The sequence below is a fragment of the Engraulis encrasicolus genome, chromosome 24 (assembly GCF_034702125.1).
Source record: "Engraulis encrasicolus isolate BLACKSEA-1 chromosome 24, IST_EnEncr_1.0, whole genome shotgun sequence".
In the NCBI taxonomy this organism is placed as follows: Eukaryota; Metazoa; Chordata; class Actinopteri; order Clupeiformes; family Engraulidae; genus Engraulis; species Engraulis encrasicolus.
Window position 1 is genome coordinate 14094983 of NC_085880.1, and position 26878 is coordinate 14121860.

Consider the following 26878-nt stretch of genomic DNA (forward strand, 5'->3'; position numbering starts at 1 on the left):
AAACCAGTGAAAATAAAATTCGATATAGGTCCGAGAACACCATTAAACATACTGTTACACTGCATATCGATATACAAACACATTACAATTGTAGTTGTGATATTCTGTGTAAATTACATTTTGACTGACAGATTGATTTTGATGACACGGCGCAACAATTCCATCTAGGCGACATAATTTTCATTAGCTAAACCGGCTTACCACAATCGTGCCAAAATTCATCCTGGACTAGTATGCAGCAGCAGACGTGCAGTGCGTGGTGGTGGTAGCTATCATTTTTTCACTTGATTTCATAATCATAACTCTTTGCATTTGCGGTCAGAGGTAGCAATGGTCTCTTTTGAAGAGGGATGAAGCCTTCATCGGTGTTATTCAGCGTATCGTGGTGGGACAAAGCAATTGTGTTGGAGAATAAGACAACGTGCGGTAGGCTGCAGCTAACCTTGGCTAGCATTGCACTGCACCGTGAAACAATTGCCATTGGGCAAATGGCATCATGAAACAACTTGAAACATTTTCTAAATGTAAGGTTGACATGTTTTTTTTAGCTGAATTAAATTTGTTTTACGCTAACAATAAGCTCACTCGTGTTTCAGTTCGGGCGTCCAAAACTGGTAGAGACGAGAGCACCCGGTATTGCAGTTTGCCGGACGTGAAATTTTGGGTGGTAAGTTAATAATTCAAATGGTTTGCAAAGTAAACCTTTGTAGTCGATGGTTGTAGACAAGTATGGTTGCACTGTGTTAATTTACTTGCACAACTTGGCTAACAAGGTAACTTACATTGTGCTAACCGTGGTATATCTCCGTTTTCTCGACAGTGGGTTTATACCTGTCACGGATGACAGGAATGGGTAATCAGTCTGTCGAGCAGCAGTAGACTACTTTTTGTTCAAGTTCAAATACTTTTATTTGTCACATACACGGTCTTGTAGTGAAATGATGATGGGACCCGACCGACACATATTTCAATTACCGGTACTTGCTGTGTCTGTTTGGTAGCAAGGTAGCACCCCAGTGCTGCATTTAGTGAATCTGACGCCAATATTAAGAGAGAAACAGACTAGGAAATGTCTGCATAGGGTGGAGATTATCTGACACATTCAGTGAAAGAATAGCTAGTGCGTGCACACAAAGGATATTTTACTATTCGAATAAATATACAAACTAATGTTGTTGACATGACTGTTTTACAATAAGATGGCCTAAGTGAGAGGAAGAGAGATTAAGGAAAAGAAAGGGAGGTTTCACTCTGCCAATTGAAGGCCTGCCAATTAGGGGTGCAGGGAATGTTTGTCTGGAAGAAGAAAGACATGTGTGCCCTTGCTGATAACAACTACTGTACACACACTCAGTGTACACAGGCACTCCCACAGACACACAGATGTGTTCGTAGCTTTTGCTGAGACTAGGCTCCTTAGGTAAAGGTCAAGACCCTGTCAACACACTCACACGTTCCGAGTCCCGACTCTCACCAAACAGGCCCCTGGGACACACTCGTACACACTTGCGCAAGCGCATACACACATGCATGCGTACACAGATCAGGTACACACATACGCTGTCATACACGTATCATATAATACATAGAGGTATTGAGATAAAGCTCAAACCAAGCATTTGCGCATATAGGCCCAGCCACGAAGTAGCAGACACTTACACTCAGATCCACATCTTAGCAGACACAAACAGAGGAGCATGAAGAGAAAGGCATAATTTTGGGGCTACTACTGCTCATTTCACCAACTGTTGGGCTGTTATGGTCTTGAATACAGAATATGAACATGGACAAGAGAAGCACAGTAGCAGAAATCAGATACAAGTATATGCACACAAAGCACATGCATATAAACGCATACCTACAGAAGATGGGATATACAGTAGCTGAAACATCATATTCTCTCTGTACTTCTTCTCTTTGGAAAGAAACACATGCATAGGCCTAGTCGCGAAGTTGTAGAACACACACACACACACACACACACACACACACACACACACACACACACACACACTGATACACTATGGTGAAGATATGTTAGAAAATTAATTGTGATCCATCAAAAGGAATAAGAAGAGTAGAATGTCAGCAAAGAATGAGCAAAAGGTCAAAGGTTATCAACCAACATAATATTAATTTGGGCTAATTTCCTGTTATTTTGCAACTTACCTGATTACAACTGTGTTTCTTTCACCTGCAAGAAACACACAGTTCCTACCAACAGTTGGCCCAAGTCCTGTTTTGCATTAAAATGACTGTCAATTATTGTGGTGGTAACTATTAGTGTTGTAATTATGAGGAGGGTCCTTGCAAAATGTATTATTATTTTAAAAATGAATAATGTTTATTGAAGAAAAAAAGATTTTACAGAATACAAGTATACTGTATGCATCCCTTCATGTTTTCGGCCGTGTTGCAGTGCTGTTTCTTTGATTAGGTTTATTTATCCATGTTGTCTTTAGACTTAGATTGCCGTGTTTAGAATTAGATAATACTATCTGTATGTAATGTGTTCTCCTTATCAATCACACTGAATGACATGTATGATAATGTGCTATGAAAATACTTTTGTTGTTGCTAATGCTGTTGTTGTTGATAATACTGACTATGACTTGGGTTCAAGGGCAAGGCATGTGAAGATGACTCCCTCCCTCTCTTGCTCTTTCAAAGGAGTGCATCCGTCCCAATCTCACAGATTCCCTCCTGCCGCAGCTCTCCCCAAATTACGTCACCACATCTTTAACATGGTCCACCTCGGCACTCACTGTCAGGTAGGCACATCTTTCAAATAAGTGTCTCACTGTCATCTATGGTGTGATACTATTGCCTGTTATGTTATTATGATGTGTTTCTGACAGTCTCTGAGTGTGCATGTATCTGTTATTCCAACCGTATCTCACTCATTTCGTGAAGTATTCACGAAAAAAATATATTAATTTTCGTGGTGCATTCACGTTATTGCCCGCTTTTCGTAAAGTCTTCACGAAAATAATAGATTAATTTTCACGCTGCCTATTCACTAGTTTGATGCCCTTTCGGTAGCCTACCGTCACATGGTAATCAAACATTTCAAACAAGCAATTTAGGGTTAGGTTTAGGGTTAAGGTTAGGGTTAAGGTTAGGGTTAGGGTTAGGTTTAGGGTAAAGTAGGGTTAAGGTTAGGGTTAGGTTTAGGTTTAGGTTTAGGGGACATAAGGTGTAAGTACTGAAAGGGCGTCGAATTAGTGAGTCCCGAGTGTATCAGCAGTGTTCTGTAAGCACCCCCTCCCCGCCCCTGCAGAAGTTTGGATAACCATAGCAGCAGTGGGGCAATTCAAGTGAATAGGCAGCGTGAAAATTAATCTATTATTTTCGTGAAGACTTTATGAAAGGCGGGCAATAACGTGAATGCACCACGAAAATTAATATATTATTTTCGTGAAGACTTTACGAAAGGCGTGAGATAGGGCTCGTTATTCAGTGGTTCATGTTCAATGGTGTGGATGTCTCCATGCCTGTCTTGTATGCTTTATGTCTCCACGTTGTGACGTTGGTGTTTCCCCTTGGGAACAGTTAAGCCTATCTGTCCTTGTGTAGCCGTGAATGATTTCTTTGTGATGGTGAATGCAGACAGATATTTTCATTATTTTATATATGGGTTTAGATGTGAAATGCATTACAATAGACGTTTTTTTGGCTACAGCTTGTAACGTAATGCAGGGGTTCCCCAACTTCACGATGACAACTATTTTTTTGTGTATCTTGTTGGGAGTGTCCGTAGTGGGTTGAGAGACAGGAGACGCAGAGACCAGTTTGTAGTAGTGTTAGGAAATTCTTAGCACTCTGTAAATAGATGGCACACACTCACACAGAGACAAAGTGATTATTAAGGGGAATGATCTTTTACTCTGATCACTTCCTCCACCTCCAGCAAGGTCCAAAGGTCTTCAAAAAGCAGATGCCTCATTGGGCTTAAATACACCAGACACATGCAGATATTTACATACGCTAATTTGGTTAAATACTTAGAATCCATGCAATACCTGGAAGATAAATTTGGACAATATCACAAGAAAAGAAGAGGGGCCCTTTTATAGTTTTAAGAGAAAATAGACATGGGAAACACAGGATCATTTGCTTTCATAATAAGTCATAATTCTTTTAAGAAGTAGTAAGACAGAGTTTAATTTACGTCAGCAGATGACACAGGCCGTACAATCGCACAGTATCACAAGTATACTAAAGGCGTATTTCCGTTCTATGACTGAGCTTGTTCTTAATTCTCTGACGTGTACTCTGGCTTAGTTCCTCTTTTGTCTGGCAGATATGATATTTGTGACACTTGTGTACAAATATTTGTGCATAACCTAACTTGAACTACATCTGATCTACAATCTCCTTTCCCAAGCATAGTCTAGACCTGTGTGGCAGTGTCCCACTGCATGCAAAGTAATAAAAACCACTGATGTAATGGAACATAACATAATATAATGTGATGTCTTGTTTGCAGGCCTCTGTCTGACAAGTGCCCCGGTACCAAGTCTGTCCAGGTGAGTCCACTGTACACCACCCCGTTTTTGTAATAGGGTGTTTCTCCCAAGCATATTGCTTTTAAACTGAAACGGCTTTCATCTTCATAATGACTACTAGTAATCATGTAAAAAAAAATCTTCATCTCAATATATTCCTTTTTTTTCTCCTCATATGTTCTGGATGTATTCTTTGTCTCTGTACAGTATTTTATCATACAGTATTTTTTATTGTTTAAAACATTGAGTACCAACAACGTAAGAATACGTTTTTCACGCCCATGCGTTGTATAAATAAAATACGTTTTTTGCGTTTTTCGTCATATTTGGAATCTACACCCTTCAATACATAATATTTGTGATTTTGGGAGGTCTGTGATGAATATAAATGACAAAAATGGCAGTCAAAAGCTTGTCATGATTTGGACATTTTAATTTTAATCACAACACCAGAGCAGCAACCGTAGGTAAAGCAGACGGTCTATTAAGAATTACAAGAACCTTTGGGTAAAGTAACCCGCATTGACTATGTCGCGTGTCTTGTGTGTACACCATGCTGATCCTCCAGCTCAGCTTTCAAAGTGCTCAGGGTACAAAGTGCACAGGGAATATACAGAACAGTAAGTACAGATGCCAAGTAGTCTTTTTTAATAGTAGAAGTATTAGTATAGGATTAAGTAGAGAACACACACCCAGATATAGTCTACCCAGGACTGGTCCAGCTCAGGCATTATTGCAGTAAATGGTCACTAAAGAGAAGGGTCTTTACTGGCTTCTTGAAGGTTGAGCGAGATGAGCTTAGTCTTGCTACCTAGTCATGTTAAATTCCTTTCTAGACATCACAACGTGTTTGATACAGATAAAAGTGGAAACTCAACAATGTGTGTGGTCCTTTTATTGTACAAGTCACCACACTACCACACTCATCAGGATGACAGTCTGTGCCAGTGTGTTTTTTATTTATTTAATTATTTACTTATTTTTAATTAATTTTTATGGGGCCTTTTTGCCCTTATTATCCCAGGACGGTGTGAGGGCAGACAGGAAACGATTGGGAGAGAGATGGGGCAGGTCCGGGAAATGACCCCGAGTGGATTCGAATCGTCGGGGTCCCCGTGGGCAATGTAAGCCCAAATTTGGGGGGCTTAGCACGGTGTGCCACAGTGACCCACCCCCCATGTTAATACTTGCCATATTCAGCTACATGATGTACTTCAGCTTTTTCCCCCCCCACAGCTATTGGTCATGTGACTAGCCACGATAAGACAGGCCACAAGTATAGACCTGGGGGAATATTGAGTTAATCAGAGATTCCAAAAGTACTGATCATACAGTAAGCTTTCCAATGAAACTTACACAATGGTAACCTGGTGATATCTGATGAATTTGTGGCCTTTTGAATGTGTTCACTTCTTAAAGTAGAAACCTGAGAATTCAGCACTGAAAGTTCATCTTGCCCATAGAAAGGATGTAAAGCTAACCCCTTTAGACAAACCAAGACTGTTTTCAGAAAAATTTAGCAGCTTCTTCAGAACCTCAGTTTAAACTGTTCTGCAGCTTTGTAAGAGGGTTTGTTTCCTCCTTTTAACTTCCTGAGTTCAAAACGCCACATTCTTACAAGCCTCATGGTCGCACCTCAGAGACGTTAGTGGGGGGTGCCTACACACTTTGTACCAGACTAAGGAAAGACTAATATCATTGTAAACTTTAAGCTTATTTGTGTGTGTGCGTGTGCGCATCCTAGTTAGGGAGAGTACTAGCCTAGAAATCTAGACGCTCCTAGCGACCGCAAATTGAATTTGCTCCCGGGGGCAGTCTAGCGGACCCCGGTCGTTTTGCGAGGCTGAAAGTTATCGATGACCGGGCCAATCAAATCGAGAGAGCGAGATGGGGGGCCGTGCTACCTAGTAAACACAGAAAACTTTCTAAGAAGAAACATGGCGGCTGTCCGTGCTACTTACAGCACGAAAGTTTTTACTTAATTTAAAAAGCCTGGATGATAATACATTTAGTGACTGACATGGATTGATGTAAAAATACACCATGAACTTATCGGACACAAATAGATCACTACACATTACCATTTGGTCATTCGATGTTTTAAGCTAGCTCTGTAAGCTAATTTGAGCATTTTACAGAACCAGATAGTCACACGCTATTATCAGACCACTATTGTAGGTGTAGAATGAAATTGCTGCCCCATTTTCTAATAAGACACATGCTATTAAAAACGAGACATTTGGGAGCTTTGAAAGTCTTTGAGTGGCTTACTAAATTGATGGGAATGACACCTAGTCTACCGAGCTAGTGGCTAGCCAACCTGTCGTCAATAACACAGAGCTAGGTATCCAGCCTTGTATTATATGCCTGCCCCAATTTCTAATAAGATCCATGTCATTACAAACGAGACATTTGGGAGCTTTGAAAGTCTTTTAAGTAGCTTACTAGATAGATGTGAATGACACCTAGTCTACCGGCTAGCCAACCTGTCGTCAATAACACAGAGGTATCCAGCCGTGCATTAGTTCTATGGGTACAGCTAGCTAGCTAACAAGTGACATGTTGACAACAATCATAAATATAACAATTTAACAAGCCCCAAATTGCTCAACATTTCGCTGGTTGATCAAGGAGGGCCATGTGGTTGAAAACGAGGCATTTTTGAACTGTGTAAGTGAAAACACGATTTATTAGGAAACTTGTTTGTGACTGTGGTGATCACACACATTCATTCCTATGAAGGCACAAAGACACTCACCTACAGGGGCGTTTCGCGTGTATGTTCTGAAAGACAGCTGTGACGTTACACAGAACTGTGTGGGGATTGGTTGTTCCACCATCCTATTGCGTGGCGTTGAGTGCCAAGGCCTTTTGATAGACAACCGTTAATCCCGCCCACACTCTCTCCGAGCTCGCCCAGACTCTTGTACAGCTTTTTGCTGTATGGGTCTGACTTGCCAGGCTAGGAGGGTACTCCAATTCTGCATAGATAGGACCTGAATTTTGGTGTGCAGTTAGGCCCCTTTATGGCATAACAACATTGCAATCAGATATGACAACCAGCCCCCAATGTGACCCATGGACACCAGGGCTTGAAAACGAAATAATTTTTCAATCGTTCCGTGCCGAACAGTTCAGATAGGCCTATGTTTAACGTTTTCATTCTTGTATTCATTCCACCACCATTATATCGGTCCTGAACCGGTTTGGAACGAAAAATATTGTTTGTTCTTATCATTCCTGCAGTGTTTGGCGGGCATATCAAGTCTATTTTTATGGACTATACCATATACCTAGAATAGGCATACCCATAGTATTTGTCCTTGATTTACACCGTAGCTACTCTATGCCTAAAAATAATAAATCACAGGCGGCATCCAAAAACATTCAGATGGGCTATCCATCCCACATATAGCCTACAGACTTCCTGTACCCTATAGGCCTATAAATAATTTCTTATCAAAAACATTTCTGGATAGGTGCTAAACACCTTACCTGGTTGTAAGTTTTATCCGTATGGAGATCTTCAAAGGCTTGTGCTATAAGTCCTAACCCTGCATGGTGCAGATATGGTGTAGCCTGTCAAATATACAGTACCTCCAACTTCCTTTTTAACTCTACAGCGCAAACTCTTCAATGTATGCTTCATGATATGCTTTTGTGAAATTTTATAAAATATATAGAGAACGAAACAAATCGTTATTAACTGGTGTTGTGGATTTCAGAATAACGTTTCTGTTCCGGAACGGTTTTCGTTCCTTGAACTGGTTCGAAGTCCTGATGGGACACATATGTAATGTTTTGAGTGCAATGATAACTTCAAATAGGGGGCATATGTAAAAACTGGGTAACCTGTTTATATAATTCGTATTCTCCTGTCTTGAAAAGGGCACCAAAGCAGTTCAGTCTGAACGAAAGACACAGGAAGATACTCCAGTCAGTATGGACACCTTGGAGCCTGTGTGAGTTGGACAATAAAATGCAATATATTTTTTTGGATAATGAAATGACTTGTACTTAAATCTACATTTTCTCTTTAAGGGAACCGTCCACAATTTCTGGAAATATATTTATCTCCCTCCACCCCTCGAGTTAAATAATTGACTTTGATCTTTCTCTTGTTTCTCCAGCAATTCTGGAACAATAGCAATAATCTTTTCTCTTTTTTTAACAACAAAGGTATATTTGACAAAACATGCAGTATTTACAGTCATCCTTCACATATTTATGTGTGATGTGTTGTTTTACAGCAAATCTCCAGTAACTGTGAAAGAAGAGTCTACCGCTGATCTTCACAGCAGGAGTCAGAGTCAGAGCCAGAGCCGCAGTAGAAGCCCCAGTCTGAGCAGAAGCCCAAATCCAAGTCGAGACATTGGTGATACAACTAATCAGAGCTGCAGTCGCCAGACTCCCCAAAGTGAATTGCACCAAGGAAGCAGTGAGATGAGAGGTGGAGATGGCGGAGGAAACGGTGAGCCAAAGAGAGGAAGAGATGACCGAGAGAGCACTGAGGAGAGGACAATAGGAGATGGCGGAGGGAGCAGTGATGCATGGAGGGGTAGAGATGGCAGAGAGAGCGGTGGGGAGAGCAGAGGAGGAAATGACCGGAGGTGCAGGTGGAATAGAGACCATAGAAAGGAGAAGCACGAAGGGCAAAGCAGCGGGAGCAGCAGTGTCAGCAGCAGCAGGAAACGCCATAGCAACGAAAGTGTGACCAGTGTCACAGCAGAGATGGCCAGTAAGAGAGCCAAGACCGTAAGCAGTCCCACAGCGAAGATGTCCACCAGGAGAGATGGGACCAGCCTGTCAAGTCCCACGGCGAAGTTATCCACTGAGAGAGCTAAGACCAGTCTGTCTGGCCAAAGGTCACCTGTCCCAGAGGTGACCAATGACGATGAGGATCTGGCCAGGAAAGAAATGGAGCTGCGAGAATTAACTGCGTCACTTAATAGGTTAAAAGCCATGCTGGCCATGTGTACCCCACCAACCTCCCCTGGCACTAACGATATAAATGACACAGATGTTACCCCTCAACCTTTACTTGGTAAGATGGAGAACGCTGTTGAGCTCTCACCCAGTGAAACCCTTGTTCTGGTGAATAAAAACGGCTCTAGTTCCCTGTCCAGAGTAGATGACAAAGATGTAGGTACTCAGAAGGTTAATGCTGATGATTTGGATGGTGACCGCTTGGACACAGGTATCTGTCTGGATCAGCAGCGGCACAGGGAGGCTGAGGTGACTGAGGACAGTGCCTGCCTGCTCGGACAAGAGCCTGATGACACTCAGCAGGCAGACAGTGAGCAGAACACATGGTCAGGGCAAGAGCAGTCAGCAGCCCAAACACACAGACAATTGAACAAGGACGAGCAATTTTGTCAAGATAAAACTCTTTTCCAGTCCAGAACTGCAGCCCTATCTGAAGAAAGCCACAGGGGTCAAGAGCTGTATGACCCCTTTCATGTTGATGAGGAAGATGAGAACAAGTTGATGGAGGAAACCACAAAAAGACAGCTGGCTTTCGACACCTCTAATATCAGCATTTACAGATCCCCTGCAGCTGAGACTAAAGAAGATGAAGAACAGCTGATGATGAAAGCAAGGGAGCTGGAGAGACTCAATGCATTGATTGCTGAAGGAAAGGCTATGCTAGCCATGGAGACACAGGGTAAACCCCCTGATTGTGAGTGCCCAACTCAAGCTGATAAGACCCCAGAGATTTCAACCAAATGCCAACCTCAGGCCTTCCTCCCTGCCCCCCAACAAAGACCTTCCACTCTAGACAATCACAGAACTATAGTTCTTTCTGAAAAACATAGTGGGGCTGACTTGTATGATCCCTTTGAGGTTGATGAGGTAAATGAGAACGCAATAATGGAAGGAAGCATCAAGGGGCTAACTCATGAATCACAGCAGCAGGAGGAAAAAGATGAGGGGGTTGGGATTGGTATGGTGTCTCCCATGGAGAGTCAACTCCTCAGCAGGGCCAAGGGGGTTGGGATTGGTGGCATGGGTATAGTCTCTCACAGGGAGGACCGGTCCTTCAGCCAGTCTGAGGTAGGGGATGAGGAGACTTATCTGTATGGAGAAAAGCATGGTGACTGCCATCCTGCCTGTAGCAAGTACCTCAAGAGTTCAGACCAATGTGAGAAAACGGAACAAACACATAACCCGGAGAAGAGTGATGTACCTAAACTAACCTTTGGTGAACTTGAGACCATCTTCCTATCCATGGGGTTTAGCTTTCCACAGAGTTCTACAGTTAACCAACTGGGAAGTAAGGCAGATGAGGCAATAAAGCCTCATGGCACAACACCATCATTATTTTCATCTCATAAGGAGCATAAGGAGCACAACAGGTCAAAGGATCACGAAATGTCAATGGACAAGCATCACTGGGCAAATGAGGCCATTCCCAAAGCTGTCAGTCTTCAGCATCCACAAGGTATGTCCCACTTTTATTGTGAAAATCTCAATATGATTGAGTTAAGAGTCAAATCTACTTTATTATTAGTAGGAAATGCAGTTTTAGCTTTTTTGTTTTTTTTGTTTTCATTCTCTGCTCCATAACAGTTTTTAGCCTGGGGCTAAGCATCAAACATTGCCAAGTACAGGGTTCCCGCGGGTTATTAAAAATATTAAAAAGGCATTGAATTTAGTTATCCAGCATTAAGAGCATTAATAGCATTGAATTAGCTGTTAAAAGTCGGGAATTTTTTTCACTGCGGCATTAAATTTTCAAAAAACATTTCAGTGTGCAACCTAAAGGACGAAGTTTTTTTTTCATAATGAAGATGACGCACAGAACGTCAATACCCATGATTAGTTGTAGAACGCTACTGTAAACACAAATCTAGAGTGCAGCGGCGCCATTTTTTGATGAGGTGAGGTGAAGAATGGGAAAGTGCCGGTTTAACCCCAAGTGGCTGCAGGATCCAAAATACTTTTGGGTAAAATCTGTGCCGAATGACCGCAAGGCGTGCTGCACACTATGCAAGAAAACGTTTACGCTGGGCTTTTTTCATAATGAAGATGACGCACAGAACGTCCATTCGTTGCACTGTAAACACGTGCACAAACCTTGAGTGCTGCAGCGACAACGGGAATGTGTAGCATTAACAATTATCTATCCTCGACGTAGCGCACAAGTATTTTTTCCCACTAACCAGCAAAGTTTTTATTTGTGCCGTCCAAGCACCAGTTGAACTCGAGAAGCAGGTTGTGATCAAAGCCACACCCCTTTGTATTTATTTCATTGTGTTCATGCAAACAGTGGGAGAACTGATGTTGTGGAGTATTACCGGTTTTCTTTGGGGTATTCTTTTTAAGGCTATTGAACGTTGTGAAGCAAACTTAAGGAGCAATCAGAAATCCACCGCTGTCATTTGTAGCCATTTCAATTTCATGACAAAGCTGTGTTACAAACGCAATTAGGCTACTTGGCGAGACAGACCTATCGATTGGTCGCAACTAGTAGATGTATCACAAACGACCACCGACATTAATTAACACACTCTTGTTTGAGGAGCTCCTAAAAGCGTTAGCAGAAAACAAGGCGACGTCATGCAACATTTAGCCTTTTTAAAATCTTGCATTGAATTTTTGAGGTGGCCAATAATAACCACAGACGCGTAACCGTGGTTAAATCACACACGGCTACAGTGCACTCCACACACCAACGCGTGGGCACGCTATACCTGTTGGTAGCAAACTTGACTCGTATCAAATCCCGTCTCTGAACTATTTCCCCTTGCTGTTCGGGAAAAAAAGACGACTACTTCATTGATCTTGTTTTAATCGATGCGCTGCTAAACCAGGAGACCTGACCCATCTATGAATAGGGGGGCTCACGGCGCATTTCCTTACTAAGGGGGGTCATTACTTGCACAACTAGCCCTATGACCAATAACTTGTTGACTCAAAAAATGAGTGGGTTATTGTCAGTTTAAAGCTCAAATTGTAAATGGTACATTTAAATGTAGGCAATTATGCTTTTTGAACGTCATTATAATGGAGTGAAGAAAAACGATTAGGCCTAATTATTAGGCCCAACAACAATAATAATGGTCTACTCCAATTTAGTCTGATAGGTTTACATTATATTGGCTAATACATGTTGAAAGACATATAGGCCTACTGTATGAATATAGGTTACAGTACATGTGCAAATTATGATTAGGCCTATGATTGGTCTACTTCATCCTAGAAAATGTCAATAGCCTATAAAAAACAGCAAATGTTCCAATTCTTTCTGTGTTTGGCTGATCGGTGATCATCACAGCAAGTCGGTAATCTGCAATTAACAAATAAATAGTGCTTTTGAAGCAGCTTTTGAATTCAATTCTGGGGTGTGTTTAAGTAAATAAATCTGAGATGCTACAATGCAACTTTGCATGTGTTTTAATTGTATTTTCCATAAATGTACATTCTTGTGCCAAACAGAGAGGTAATCTCTTAAGAAGTAATGAGGTTTGAATTTGATACGCGCTTTCTTAATTGAATTTCGTTCAATATTATTGAAATAATGGGTGCGATAAAAGTATTAAATTTTATGTGAACATGCATTAAAAAAGGTCTTAAAAGCATTGAATTTAGGTTTAACAATCCTGGGGGAACCCTGCAAGTAACAAATGCTGTCACTGATATGGATGGTGCATCTTTAATCGTTTGAAATCGAAGATAAATATGGTTTTCTCTGGAGACATTATCTTTGTTCTGTGTAATGTGTTGTCCAGGACCTGTTACCAATAGTGTGGAAACAGTATGGATTTGTGGCGATGGACTTGTGGATCTGGCATCCCGCTTGGCAAATTCACCAACATATGGCATGAAACTGGGACAGAGTATTGCCGGCGTCCGTTTGTACTGGAAGGGTGAGTTGTCCATGAAATGGGCACGGCTTGTACCCCGATTGCTCCAGCTTGCTCGTGATTGGCCAATTCCAGACATGCTCATCATCCACCTGGGAGACGATGACATCATCTTGAGGGACACACAGGAGCTTCTATGCGCCATGGAGAGAGACCTGAGCTTCATACACAACCTCTTCCCCCACTGCCTCATTGTCTGGTCAGACCTGCTGCCCAACAAAATTTCCAAACAAGGTTCTTCAGCTCTGGTGGTCCAGGACGGGATTCATGACCTGGTCAATCGCAGAATGCATGCTCTGATTGCAGCACTGGGTGGAATGGCACTGACCCATGAACTCCTCATCCCCGAGCTTTACCGCCATCATGGGACCCGATTCTCACGGCTCGTTGTGGAAAAGCTTTTCTTGAACATCAAGCAGTTTGTGGGTCGTTGGAGCTTGGAAGTGCACCGCGCTTCAGAGATGTGTTCCCCAGAGTGCCACCCTCCACGCTGTGCTTCTTCATTCACCTGTTCCATCCCTGATGACTCCATTCATCCTAAATCTACCAACAGTCACTCCAAGTGCAAGGAAAGACCTCCCTCACATCTCCCCTCATTGCCAAAGAAGGTAAACCCATTGCAGTGAAGGCTTGGATTGTATGTTTATATTTCTTATACCAGGCTATTGTCATATAGTAGCTCCTGTGTGATTTTAATACCATTATCTTCTCCCTAGAACCAAGTTTCTGGTTTCATTTCGGATCCATGTTAAACAGAAAACGTTCCCATTTTCCGTTTTCGTTCCTTGAACCGGTTCATAGCCGTAGTTTCATTAGAATTTCTCTCTACCCAAATTGACTAAAATTGAAGGTATGCTGTTGGCTACAGCGACTTGGTCATGACTCTGCTTCGTTTTGGTTGCAGCAACAGGTCACTGAGGGACAGGTAAAGCCCAAGGAGGTCAGACTGTCTACGGAGACAGCGAAGAGGTCTACAGGGGTGATGGAGGCAAAGCAGTGTATGGAGCAGAGGACTCGACCCTCTGAGGTGGTGAAGCCCTGCCCTGTACCTGACGAGTCGTCTGCTTCCACTCATCTTAAATCTCCCAACAGTCACACCAAGCCTAAAGAAAAATCTTGTTCCATCTTGGTGCTTAAGAAGGTAAAACTGCTTTGAACCAGATTTTTTTTTCTAGTTGGTTCGCCATGAACAGAAACAGAATTTTAACATTTTTGTTTTGTGTTCAGCCATTAAATAGACGTTCCCGAACCGTCTAGAACAAACAAAATCGTTACCGGAATGGTTAATTTACATTTCCTGTCAGCTGTTGAACATACAGAATTATGTCTCATCCATCTTTAATAATAGCCATCTTTTATAATGCTATGACAACCTTCATTAAATAAGATAGGAAAAATTCAAAACAATTACAGTCAATCCGGAAAGTACTCACAGTGCTTCACTTTTTTCACGTTTTATTATCTTACAGCCTTATTCCAAATGCTACAAATGAATCTCTGTTGTCAAAATCCTACACAAATTATTCCATTATGACCATGTGAAAAACAAGTTGTCTTGACGGTTTTGAAAATGTATAAAAAATAAAAAATAAAGAAATCATATTTACAAAAGTATTCACAGCCTTTGCTTAATACTTTGTACAACCACCTTTGGCAGCAGCTACATTCATTTTTTTCATTTCGAAATGAAAAGGGATTGAAAGGGAAGTCATCTTTCAACCTTTCAGTACATTGAAATTGTACATTTTGAGTCTGCACCTGGCTAAAATAGATGGGTGTGAGTTTTGAATGAAATCCTATGGAGAGTATCATGATCAGCTTCTGTAGTCACAGTGCATGTTGACATGCATGCTTCTTAAGGTGTAATTCATATTTCCAATGTTGACGGCATTCATACATCCCCAAACAATGTCAGTCCCACTACCATGCTTGACGAGCCAGATGATGCACTTTTTTGGTCAAATTCACTTGTTTACCACCACACATGCTTGACACCATCTAAAGCAAATTTGTCTATCTTGGTCTCATCAGACCACACGACATGGTTCCAGTGATCCATATCCTTGGTCTGTTCATTTCTCTTGAGACCATTTCAATGTACTGAAAGGTTGAAACACACACCGATGACCTCCCTTTTAATCCCTTTTCATTTCGAAATAAAAACAAAATGAATGTAGTTGCTGCCAAAGGTGGTTGTACAAAGTATTAAGCAAAGGCTGTGAATACTTTTGTAAATATAATTTATTTGTTTTTTATTTTATATACATTTTCAAAACTGGGAAACTCAAGACCACTTGCTTTTTTTCTAGTTGGTTCGTTACGAACAGAAACCGAATTTTAACATTTTTGTTTTGTGTTCCGCCATTAAATGCACGTTTCCGAACTGGCTAGGGAGCAAAAAAAAAACACGTTGCTGGAACGGTTAATTTACATTTCCTCTAGGGCTGTAATGATATTGGATCGAACCGAGAGACCGCGATACTCAGTCATGATACTGTACACACAACAAAATCCCGTATTACCGGTATTACCATTATGTACGACTGCCACTATTTTTAAGCGTTTCTGTTCCGGAACATAAAAAAACAACATTTCTGGTTTCATTTTGGTTCCATGTAAAACAGAAAACGTTCCCAGTTTTCGTTTTCGTTCCCTGAACCGGTTCATAGCCCTGGTTTCATTACCATTTCTACCCGAAATGACTAAAATTGAGGTGGTTAATTATGCTCTTGGCTACAGCAACTTGGTCATGACTCTGCCTCTGTTTGGTTGTAGCAGCAGCAGGTCACTGAGGCCAAGGTCATGAAACAGGACACGGAGGAAGTAAAGTGTACTACAGACAACGCCAAACAGCCTACAGAGGACACAATGGTGGCCAGCCAGTCCACAGAGATGCTTAATCAACCAATGGGGTCAAAGCGGTCCACAGACGTAGTGAATCAGCCAATGGTGGCAAGCCGGTCCACACAGGTGGTGAATCGGCCAATGGGGGCAAAGCGATCTGCAGAGGTGATGTGCTCTTCAGAAGAGGCAAAGCGTTCTAGATTCACCTCCACTATTCCTGATGACTCATCTGCTGCCTCTTGTCCTAAAGCTACCAACGGTCCACCCAACCCCAAAGGAAAACCTTCTTCTACTGCATTGCCTACAGAGGTAAACCCATTGCGAACTAGGCTTGGATGCCATTCTGAAAATTACCATTCACCACAATGTTGTCATGAAACTGCTGTATGTTGTTTTATTCCCTTTTTAACACCCTGTACTTATAAGTAAGGGTTAACGTTCGGCGAGAAGGTCGCTACCGTGGAATAGCAGCACGACGGAGAGAATCTTTAGACCCCGACGCGGAGCGGAGTGCTGCTATTCCACTAAGCGACCGACTCGCTGAACGTTAACCTGCTTATTATATGGATATACTTAAATGATTCACACATGGCGGGGACATTTCTTTATTTAATGTTAAGTTTATTATAATTTTTCATGTCAAAAGATTGTTGCTGCGCAAAACAAAACAGTGCCGTTGTGGAACACCGCTAGACAACAGGTAGCCTAGACAACAGGTGTTGTCTATCACAGCAGCTGATTAGAGTGACAAAAGACCGGACCCCCTGCGGAGTGATGTGAAACATTCGCTTTAGCAGTGAAAAGTCTTGTTGCCATTGACAGCGGTCTGATATAGACCAACCCGTCCGTTATCTCAAATATCAGACCTGCGAACGTTGGGGAGCCCCATTGAAATGAATGGAGCATTCGACCGATGACGTCACACCATATAATAATGCCTAATATTGCCAACACGAGGAGATGGTTATGGATTTTAGAATGACTGGGGATAAGCTTGGCACCTGATACTTGACATACAAAAAGAAAACCAAGCTTTGAATTGTAACTTGTTTTGAATTCAAGCACTATCAATAGACCTTCACTTAAATAAATTTGGGAAGGCTCCCATTTGGATCAAAGACTAAAATCTACTGTTCTATATTTATTTCATGGGGTCAGGATTTGTCTTACAGGGGCCTCATGTACGAAGCTCACTTACGGACAAAAAAACTACTTCAGTTGTTTTCCAAGTTGCCGTAAGCATGGAAGTTGCCGTAACTGGTGCATTTCATCTTTTTGGCGGCACACAGGCATTCAGCGTAACTGCAATGTGGTGTAGGTCTACGCGGTCAGAAATATTGCAAAAATGCAGCCAGTTAAACGTGGATTTAAATGTTGAGGCGCGTGATTTAAAAAAAAAAGAAGAAGAAAACCACCTCAACCATATTATTGTTGAGGCAGCTGGTTAAAATGAAGCGGACTCATGAAACTATCCTGGAATTAGCCTACAACGAAATCGGAGGCCCATCAGCAGTATTATTTCAAGTATTTGGCAGCTATTAAACATTGAATATTTCCTGGACTACGACATCTGCGATGTGTCTTCTAGCATTTGTTGGGAACGTCCTCACCGTGCTTGTCTTTCTCTTTTAATAAGGCTAGGCTACTGTAAAATCAGTCCATCACTTAACAGGTGAATTTCTAACTGAGTATTGGCTGCAGGTTATTCATACTTGTGGCGTATGTGTGCATCTTTCGTATCTAGCCTATATCCAACATAAAGTTTATTTCTCGGCAGCCTTGGCGACTGCACAATGTGTTTTGATGTAGGCCTAATGGGCTTAATATCAATTGGGGGGAAACCTGCATTGTACTACAGTATAACATGACAGTTTTTTTTCTGCAGTCCTCACATTAAGTTTTACCAATGCCCGGTTTTATACACGCCAAAGTAATTTTGTTGCGCTGCCTTCTTCCTTTTAAATTGGGTCCAAACAGCGCCTTTACCTCGCATCATGAAATGTATTTCCCGCGTTCCCCTTCCTGCGTTCCCTTTCCCATTCTTTCAACCAATGAATGCACACGAATGGGTCTGTTCATACTAATTAGAATGTTCATATAGAATATCTTAGGGAGGAGGCAAGGCGGAGACTTGGGTCCGCGTGTGCTCGTGCATGTGCGCAAGATTTCACTGTAAAACCTGGTTACGCACTTATTGATACATCCAGATTTTTTTGTCCGTAAGTAACTTTCAAGATTTTCGCGTCCGCACTTTCTTGGTGGGAAATCCACGCACTTCTTTGTACATGAGGCCCCAGGTCACCCTAAAATGCACTAGAATGCAGGAAATGGCATGTAAGAAATCAAAAATCTTCTGGGGGAGACCTCCCGCTGGCCTATGACTTTTCACAACACTCTGTATTTCTGATTTGGACCCCCTCAATATCTTTCCTATGGTTTCGCCCTTGCTTGGATGCCATTCTGAAAATTACGATTTACCACAGTACTGTCGTGTAACTGCTGTATGTTTTTTAATTAACACCCGGTTATAATGCCCAATATTGCCAACACCAAGGAGATGATTATGGATTTTAGAAGGACTTAGGCTAAGCTTGGCATCATTGCCACCCCAGGGGAGGAGTTGCAGCTAGTGAAACACTACTGAGCTACACATACTGTATCTGCCCAATAGACAATAAACTGAACTGGAAACACAACACAGAGGATATCTACAAAAAGGGTCAGAGCCAGCTTTACTTTGTGGGTAGGCTAAGATGATAAGTGTTACAGGTTTATTTGTATGTGGTGGCTAGTGATTTTTTCTTTGTCCTCTGCTGGGGTAGCGCCAGTGATTCCAACAGACAGACTGATCAAACTGATTAGGAAAGCAGGCTCTATATTCGGGACAACCTAGTAATGATGATGGAGAGGAGCATTGGAGGACATCCCACACCTTGCACAGTACAAATAGTGTTGTGGAGGACAATTTAATTATTGCAAATTAAGAGCAATACACCTCTACCTTCACAACAGTACACACTGGTTAAGCGTTTTCTGTTACAGACTTGGCCAACTTAGTTGTAGTCAGGGCAGACATTGACTGATGATTGACCAATCAATTAACACCCGGTTATAATGCCCAATATTGCCAACACCAAGGAGATGATTATGGATTTTAGAAGGACTTAGGCTAAGCTTGGCATCATTGCCACCCCAGGGGAGGAGTTGCAGCTAGTGAAACACTACTGAGCTACACATACTGTATCTGCCCAATAGACAATAAACTGAACTGGAAACACAACACAGAGGATATCTACAAAAAGGGTCAGAGCCAGCTTTACTTTGTGGGTAGGCTAAGATGATAAGTGTTACAGGTTTATTTGTATGTGGTGGCTAGTGATTTTTTCTTTGTCCTCTGCTGGGGTAGCGCCAGTGATTCCAACAGACAGACTGATCAAACTGATTAGGAAAGCAGGCTCTATATTCGGGACAACCTAGTAATGATGATGGAGAGGAGCATTGGAGGACATCCCACACCTTGCACAGTACAAATAGTGTTGTGGAGGACAATTTAATTATTGCAAATTAAGAGCAATACACCTCTACCTTCACAACAGTACTCACTGGTTAAGCGATTTCTGTTACAGACTTGGCCAACTTAGTTGTAGTCAGGGCAGACATTGACTGATGATTGACCAATCAATTAATGGGAAAGATCTTTAGTCAGAAGTATTAATCAAGTGCATTTTCATACTTTATCATTCAATTTGCAATGTGTACAAACAACAATGACACTATATAACGGCCGCCCTCTGAGCAGGGGGAGAAGATATTTTAAGAATAATTATGTGTCTTTTGTGTGCATGCATGTATATAAGTTAGGGCTGTACAAAAATAATCGAGATGTATTGATGCATCAATCCCATGACCAACGATTTAATCAAATCTTATATCGTGGGGCATTCTTAAGTATCGCAAATAATCGAATCGCTGGCCCCTGTCCAATGCCCGAGCCCCATAACATAATAGTAAGTAGAAAATAAGTAGAAAATTAAATGGAAAAAAATGAAATGAATTCATATCGTACCGTGGGGAATTCCTAAGAATCAAAAATAATCCTTGCTTTAAGAAATCAATACCGTATTGTATCGTCATGGAGGCTGTGATTTACATCCCTAGTATAAATGCTTGATGTAGGCCAATGTTTGTATGTTTTTAAGGGTTTTTGCAACAATGGAATTCCCCTATTTCTGATATGTCTGTGTCTGTCTGTCTATCTATCTATCTTCAGCTGATGGTCATGTCAAGAGGAACTCATGATGACACTGGTTTTGTTTGATTTCAGCAGCAACAGGTCGGAGAGGAAATGCTCCATATGGCGAAGCAGTCTAGGAAGGAGGCAAAGTGCTCTACCGAGGACAGGAAATGGCCTACAGAGAAGGCAAAACGGTCTAGGAAGAAGAGAAAACGTTTCACAGAGGTGGCAAGGCCGTCTACAGAGGAACCGAAGCAGTCTATGGAGGACGCAAAATGGTCCAGAGAGGAGGCAAAACAGCCTACGGAGGCGAGAAAGGCTGCTTCGGCAGGGGCGGGGGCAGTACTGGCAGAAAAGCGGGCGGCTCTGGAGGCACAGAAAGCAGCTTTGGAGGCCAAGCTGGCTAAATTGGCAGTGAGCCCAACGCTGCTTCACACTGAGCACACCACAGGTAACTCCACACACAGTTTTTAACACAGAGGGGCACCTGTAAAAAAAACACCAAAGCTATGAAGAAGATGATGCCGATGGTGGTGGTGATGATGACGTTATCAGTGCTAGTATTATTGTTTTAGTTTTTATTGTTTTAAGGGTAGCCATGGCAATTTGTCTTGCAACCACTAATAAGATTTAATTCCATATAATGAAAGTCATCTCTGCTACCTTCATCCATGGCTGAAGGAACCTTGAGCAACACATGTGATGCTTGGTTTTCTTTTATGCTTTTTTTTTCAATCCTGCAGATCAACAAATTAAAAGAAAAGTAAAACTGACGACTAAAGCTAAAGCCAAGAAGGTTTGGATTATTGGGGACTCCCAGGTGTTGAAGTCAGTCCAAAAGCATATTGTTATGCGCCAGAATGAAAAGGGCCATACTTGGAGGCCATACTGGATACCGTTAGTAGATGTGAGCTTGGCCAAGGTTGTACATCAGGTGCTTAAGGTCCAGTCAGAAAACTGGCCTAACCCGGACATGCTGATCATCCATCTTGGATCATCCTGTGACATCCCACATAGGAACCTGGAGCAGATGGTGCTGAGTATCCAGGAGCACCTGCTCATGATCCGACGGATCTTCCCCCAATGCGCACTGGTGTGGTCGGACATCCTTTCAAGGACACACAGGAAAACACAAGGACATGAGGATGCCCACAGCACTGACCTGGCCAGTAACCGACACGAGGTCAACATGAGACTGTGCAGCATAGTCAAGCAACTTGGAGGAGCAGTGATCGCACATGGAAACATTCAGCCAGAGCACTTTGTCTCAGAAGGCAGTCTGCTCTCTGACAAGGGTGAGCAGTTGTTTAAGCAGAACATCTTAGGCTTTGTGGATCCATGGAAGTGGGACCACAACTCCATCCCAATTCTTTCAGAACATCTTCCTGAATCCACGAGACCTGCAGACCACAAGGAAGCACTGGCACATTTAACCGATAGAACCGATCAACCCATCACAGGTACCATTATATTATATAACCTTGTTTTAGGCATTTGCCAATACTTGCAAGATTTTCTTGATCTGATAATGGGTCACTTGGTCTCACTTGGTAGTAGCTGGATATCTTGGTGGAACAGTGGAACCAAAAGTAGAAGTAGAAGGGGAAAAACCTGCAGATTATTCACAGCACAACTAACCTCTCCAAGTAACTGTCTGGTTAGACCAAGTGACTCGATCAGATCAAGAAAATGTTGGTAAAATGCTTGTATTGGCAAAATCCATAATTTGTGTTGGGTTGCATGTTATCAGCCCAAATCACTGGGCCATGTTAACTTATGATCTAACTCATTTAGGTAGTTTCTGTCGTTATTAGTATTATTCCAAAAGACTAAGCACATTTGTTGGACAATAAATGCCTTATATCAAATAATAATCATGAGTGACCTAAAAGAATTTTGCGTTATCGTTCATATTGTCTAAAAATGTTTACGAAAGCCATTCTACCAGGGTATGCAAACTTATAAGATGCACTGTAATTTTCTGGAAATAATTTTGAATTTTGTTGGTACTGTTGTTTCTTTTTCTTCTTAAGGCTATGGTACCCAGAAGGCTGCTCAAGTGGTGTGGATTTGTGGGAAACATTTCTGTGGACTTGCCAGAGATTCGGCTGAACAGCTAGGTATTCCACTGCGAAGCGGCACTGGCTCGCTGGAGGTGGTTTGGAAAGCAATCTGGGGTAAAACGACATTTTCCTTTAAGAACCTGGTGAGTTTAGAGGACAAGGTCATTCGCCAACCAAACATGGTCATCTTCTACCTTGATGATGTTGAGGTCGGAGGAGACTGGAAATCAGTATTGACCGACATCAAGAGGGAAATGGAGTTACTGCACACTGTCTTCCCAGCGTGCCTCATTGTGTGGTCTGATATCTTCAAAGGAATTGCTCTGAATGTCACAGGTCCTGGTCTGGACCTCATCAATACCATAATGCACATTGTAGTTACTGAACTGGGTGGAAGAGTTGTTACCCACGACAACATTAAGCCAGAGCTTTTTCAAATCCAGAACAGTACGTTTATTTCAAAAAGAGTGACGCAACAGGCCAACCGCAACATCCAGGAGTTTGTGTTGAAGTGGGAGACAGAGGTCCGTGGCTTAGCACAGAACACAAAGCCCTCACCACAATGAACTCTCCCAAATCCTCCCCATTACATTCAGCCTCCAATACGCCGTCCACTATTTCATAGCTCAACATTCTCAACTGCACTCCGCCCCAAACCCACCCCTCTATGCTATGTTCATATCAAAGAGTTCTGAAGTAAACAGAATCAAGAAGGTTGTTTTTTCCGTTTAAACCGTTTCTTTTTTATTGTTTATTGTTTTTTTGTTTTTTGACCATCTGTCACACCTGACCGAACATGAGTTCAAACCATACATGTCAATAGATCACTGTATGCAGATCACTTGACACCGCTTCCAAAAATGTTTAAAGAAATATTTAAATATTAAATATTTAATTATGGTAAATGTCATGTAACCGGTAAGGATGTGATGTGACTTATTTTTACATTTGCTGCAATAAATGGATACCGGTATGTTGGATTTGTGTAATGTGTATTTTGTGCTTGCTGCTAGACACAATATGGTCCAGCTGCGTCTTGTCCAGCTAATACCGCTACGCCCATTCCTCCTTACTAGACCGCCCTCACAGTATTAGTGCATTCATGTGGTCTTCCGAAGTAGATAATATCTAGTTGCGAAGTGGTATTTACAAGTGCGTTGCGTTCATGTGCTTTTTTGATGTCGTTTACAAATTAAAAATGGCGGACCAGAGTGAGACTCGCCAGTTTTTAAAATAAACAATTATAGACTGTTGTTCATCAGCTACAGCAAGCAAATGAATTAGGAAGTCAAAAGGTAAACATGCTGAATATTTTCTGACACTGTCATTTACCATGACTGTCTGAACATACTGATGCCGGTTTTTGAGTATTTCAACTTAGCGGTTGCCATGGTGAGAGTAGGGCCAGCTGTTCTCTGCGTCATCATCTCGTAAACTCGTTTATCAAAATTTTCTCCGAGTTGTCCAGTGGTAAATACCAGAAGCGGTGACGTTCATGTGTGCTTCCAGAGCCATCTAATATCAGAGTTACGCCACTCCCATAGACCTCTATGGACCAATCTTTCCACAGCAATGGCGGCTCTCACGGAGCCTCGCGGAGAATTAACATGGAAATCCCCATTGACTTTAGTTCTATTAGAAGTTACTTAGTTCCAGGAGGTGGCGGTATAACACAGAAAATGTGGTAAAGGTCATGTAATTTGTTTGTACTTAATCTTTGTTTGGTATGTGATGATCTGTGTTAGTTCCAAGAACAGAAGTTTACTGTTAAGAAACATTTTAATCAACGCAAATCACATCAACCAACCGACTGGTCCCCGGTTTGCGCAACTCTGTTATTCAGATGCTCTGGTGCTTCGAATGTCGGCATTTTCGAAATGTCGGCATTTACTTACGAAACACGACCACAGAACGCACAAAGAAGCCCCTTTGGCTGTTCAAGTTTCTGAAGTCAGTGACATGCTGCCGAATGACAACACAAGCGCGCGGCGCGACTTATTAAACGACTGGAATGGATTTCGCTGCAGCGATCACTCAACTGTCGGTAAGATTTTCGAATAAATGGCATGAATAAACATAACGGTTATTTTACGAGTTGACTTAGTTGGAGTGCGAACAGAAAGTCGGAGGTGTCATATTGTTCAACCTGGTGTTAAACGTAAATTTCAATTTCTTGACCAGTGCATGTAAAGAAATTGTAAATAAAACCGACTTGATGTAGTAGTGCTAAAAATAAACCTTTATATTTTCTCTTAGTGAACTTCTCAAAATATATGGGCTAATGTAGATTACCACTTGGGATGGGTTTATCGTTACCTATTGTTTCTGATGGGGCGTTAATTGGTGTGGCACCCGGAACTGTTCCTCACTTCGGGAAGATTGGCAAGGGGTAAGCCAGAGAACCTCTAGGGTAAGCTGTGTTTTTTTCCTCCGTGTCACTAACTATTTAATGATGTTTCTGTACTTTAATTTCTCTGTTATTTTATTGATCTTTGATGGGAAGATATTCTGTTACGTTTGTGTTGATATTTTCTTTGTAATTTTCGCTCAAAGTATGTACATTCGCCATTCGCCATAATGTCCGCGATCGTTAAAGTTAACAGGTGCTAACAGGAGCAGATTGGGAAGTAAATAAATGCTACTGGATCGAGGCCCCTCGTCATCTCTCCTGCCTCTTCAATCATCCAAAGACTGTTTAGTCTGTTATTTTAATGTAATGGTCGGTTCATGTCCGTTGCATTGACTTGACTTGTCATTGGGTCTGATTTTAAATGTGCCATATAGTTCAATGTGGGAGCAGGTTCACACACTAAATAAGACACTAAGGTCAAGCACAAGCAGATTTTTTGTTTTTAATTTTTCAGAGCAGCTCAGAGCAAGATGTTTCAGGTTGCTGCCATCAGAGAGCAGTGATGACTTACCTCAGTCTTATGTAGTGTACTCCCACATTGAACTCTACTTTTTGGGTCCACGCACCTACTTATTTCTAAACATCTAGAGTGCAACAATACCCATGCCTCCTAATGTGCCATATAACCTATATCTCGCCTATTGTGTGTGTGTGTGTGTGTGTGAGTGTTCGTGTTCGTGTTCGTGAATGTGTTCACGCAGATATAAGAAGTTGAGGTTGGGGTTGATGATCCACATGATGGTGATGGACCAGGACAGCTCTGGACCTCCTGACTGGCAGCTCCATCCTCAACCTCCCTTCCTGTCCTTCACACATGTGCAGGTAAGGCCAATTTTTAAAAACTCACTGCATTGTCTGAGGCAAAAGTAGGAGAAAAGGAGTGAGTGAGTGAGTGAGTGAGTGAGAACCCGGCCATTACATGTGATGTGACCCTTAAAGGGCGTGTGTGTGTCCTAGAACCAAGACAGTGGCAGTGTGTGTCTGTCTGTCTTTGGTTAAGGATATTTTTAAGATACTACCTTGTTGTGTTAACATTATTTTGCTATTTCTGACAGGCAGAGGCAGTTTTCTGAAGGATGGTTAATGTCAGTACCAACATGTTGTGATGGAGGCTTCCACCTGAGCTGAACACAGAAACTTGCACACAGTGGTGAGTAAAACACTGAATCTGTTTTGTTCTGCACTAGACCAATAAGTATTTCATACAGTAATTCCTTTCTGTGCTGTGTTTATTTATTGAAAAAAAATGTGGATAGAGGATAATACAAAACACTGGCACTGTAGTGATCCCTGCACAGGCCAGAAGCTGTGTATCTCTTCAGCCTGGTGTTCTGCATTAAAATGATGGGTGTGATTTTTATGTAGTGTATTCTATGTATCCCTCTCGTGTGTGTGTGTGTGTGTGTGTGTGTGTGTGTGTTTGTGTGCATGCGTGCAGATGGAAGCAGTCGTTCCTGTTCAGCATTGATATGCCGGTAATGGGTTTGATGAGCCACAGCATGGTGATGGGCAATCAGCATCAGGACCAGGGCCGCTCACAAGGAGAACCTCCTGCCCTGCCTCTTCATCCTCAACCTCCAATCTTCCTGCTCTTCACACATGTGCAGGTGAGGACAACCTCTAAAATGCACACTTGACTTGAGGCAAAGGGGGGAGAATAGGCGTGCATGCATGCACGTGCACCAAACTTTAAGACAGTAGCAGTGTGTGGGGGGGCATGTGCACAAGCATATGCACATGCTCATGTCATGTCCTTCTGTAGGTAGATAGGGGGTGGTTGTTTTTGTCTTAATTGTCATTCATAACATTAACATGCCTTTTTTTGACAGGCACAGAGCCAGTTTTCAGAGGGAGGGCTGATGACACCAGCAACTTCGGATCTGAACCTGATCAACCCAGCACCAACCACTGTGCCGCTCCTCTGCCAACTGCACCACATGGCTCCACCATCT

At 42.1% G+C, this 26878-nt stretch overlaps 1 protein-coding gene and 1 long non-coding RNA gene across 4 annotated transcripts; both read left to right on the forward strand.

The window, feature by feature from the left end:
• Nucleotides 1-6: 6 nt before the first annotated feature.
• Nucleotides 7-23494, forward strand: LOC134440858 (uncharacterized). Of its 3 annotated transcripts, none has more exons than XM_063191012.1 (12): nucleotides 7-426; nucleotides 597-667; nucleotides 2671-2771; nucleotides 4490-4529; nucleotides 8397-8470; nucleotides 8759-10950; nucleotides 13241-13983; nucleotides 14280-14516; nucleotides 16151-16528; nucleotides 20544-20904; nucleotides 21197-21913; nucleotides 22487-23494. In XM_063191012.1, exons 1-12 carry the CDS (start codon nucleotides 351-353, stop codon nucleotides 23080-23082), a joined length of 5586 nt encoding a protein of 1861 aa, XP_063047082.1. In that variant the 5' UTR covers nucleotides 7-350; the 3' UTR covers nucleotides 23083-23494. The 3 variants fall into 3 exon arrangements, with proteins under 3 accessions (XP_063047082.1, XP_063047085.1, XP_063047084.1); XM_063191015.1 differs by having other exon boundaries at nucleotides 20547-20904; XM_063191014.1 differs by having other exon boundaries at nucleotides 16154-16528.
• Nucleotides 23495-25609: 2115 nt separating this feature from the next.
• LOC134441042 (uncharacterized) lies at nucleotides 25610-26849 on the forward strand. The gene is made up of 4 exons (XR_010033086.1): nucleotides 25610-25748; nucleotides 25982-26076; nucleotides 26365-26533; nucleotides 26756-26849. It is a non-coding gene; the product is annotated as an uncharacterized LOC134441042 (long non-coding RNA).
• Nucleotides 26850-26878: the final 29 nt, after the last annotated feature.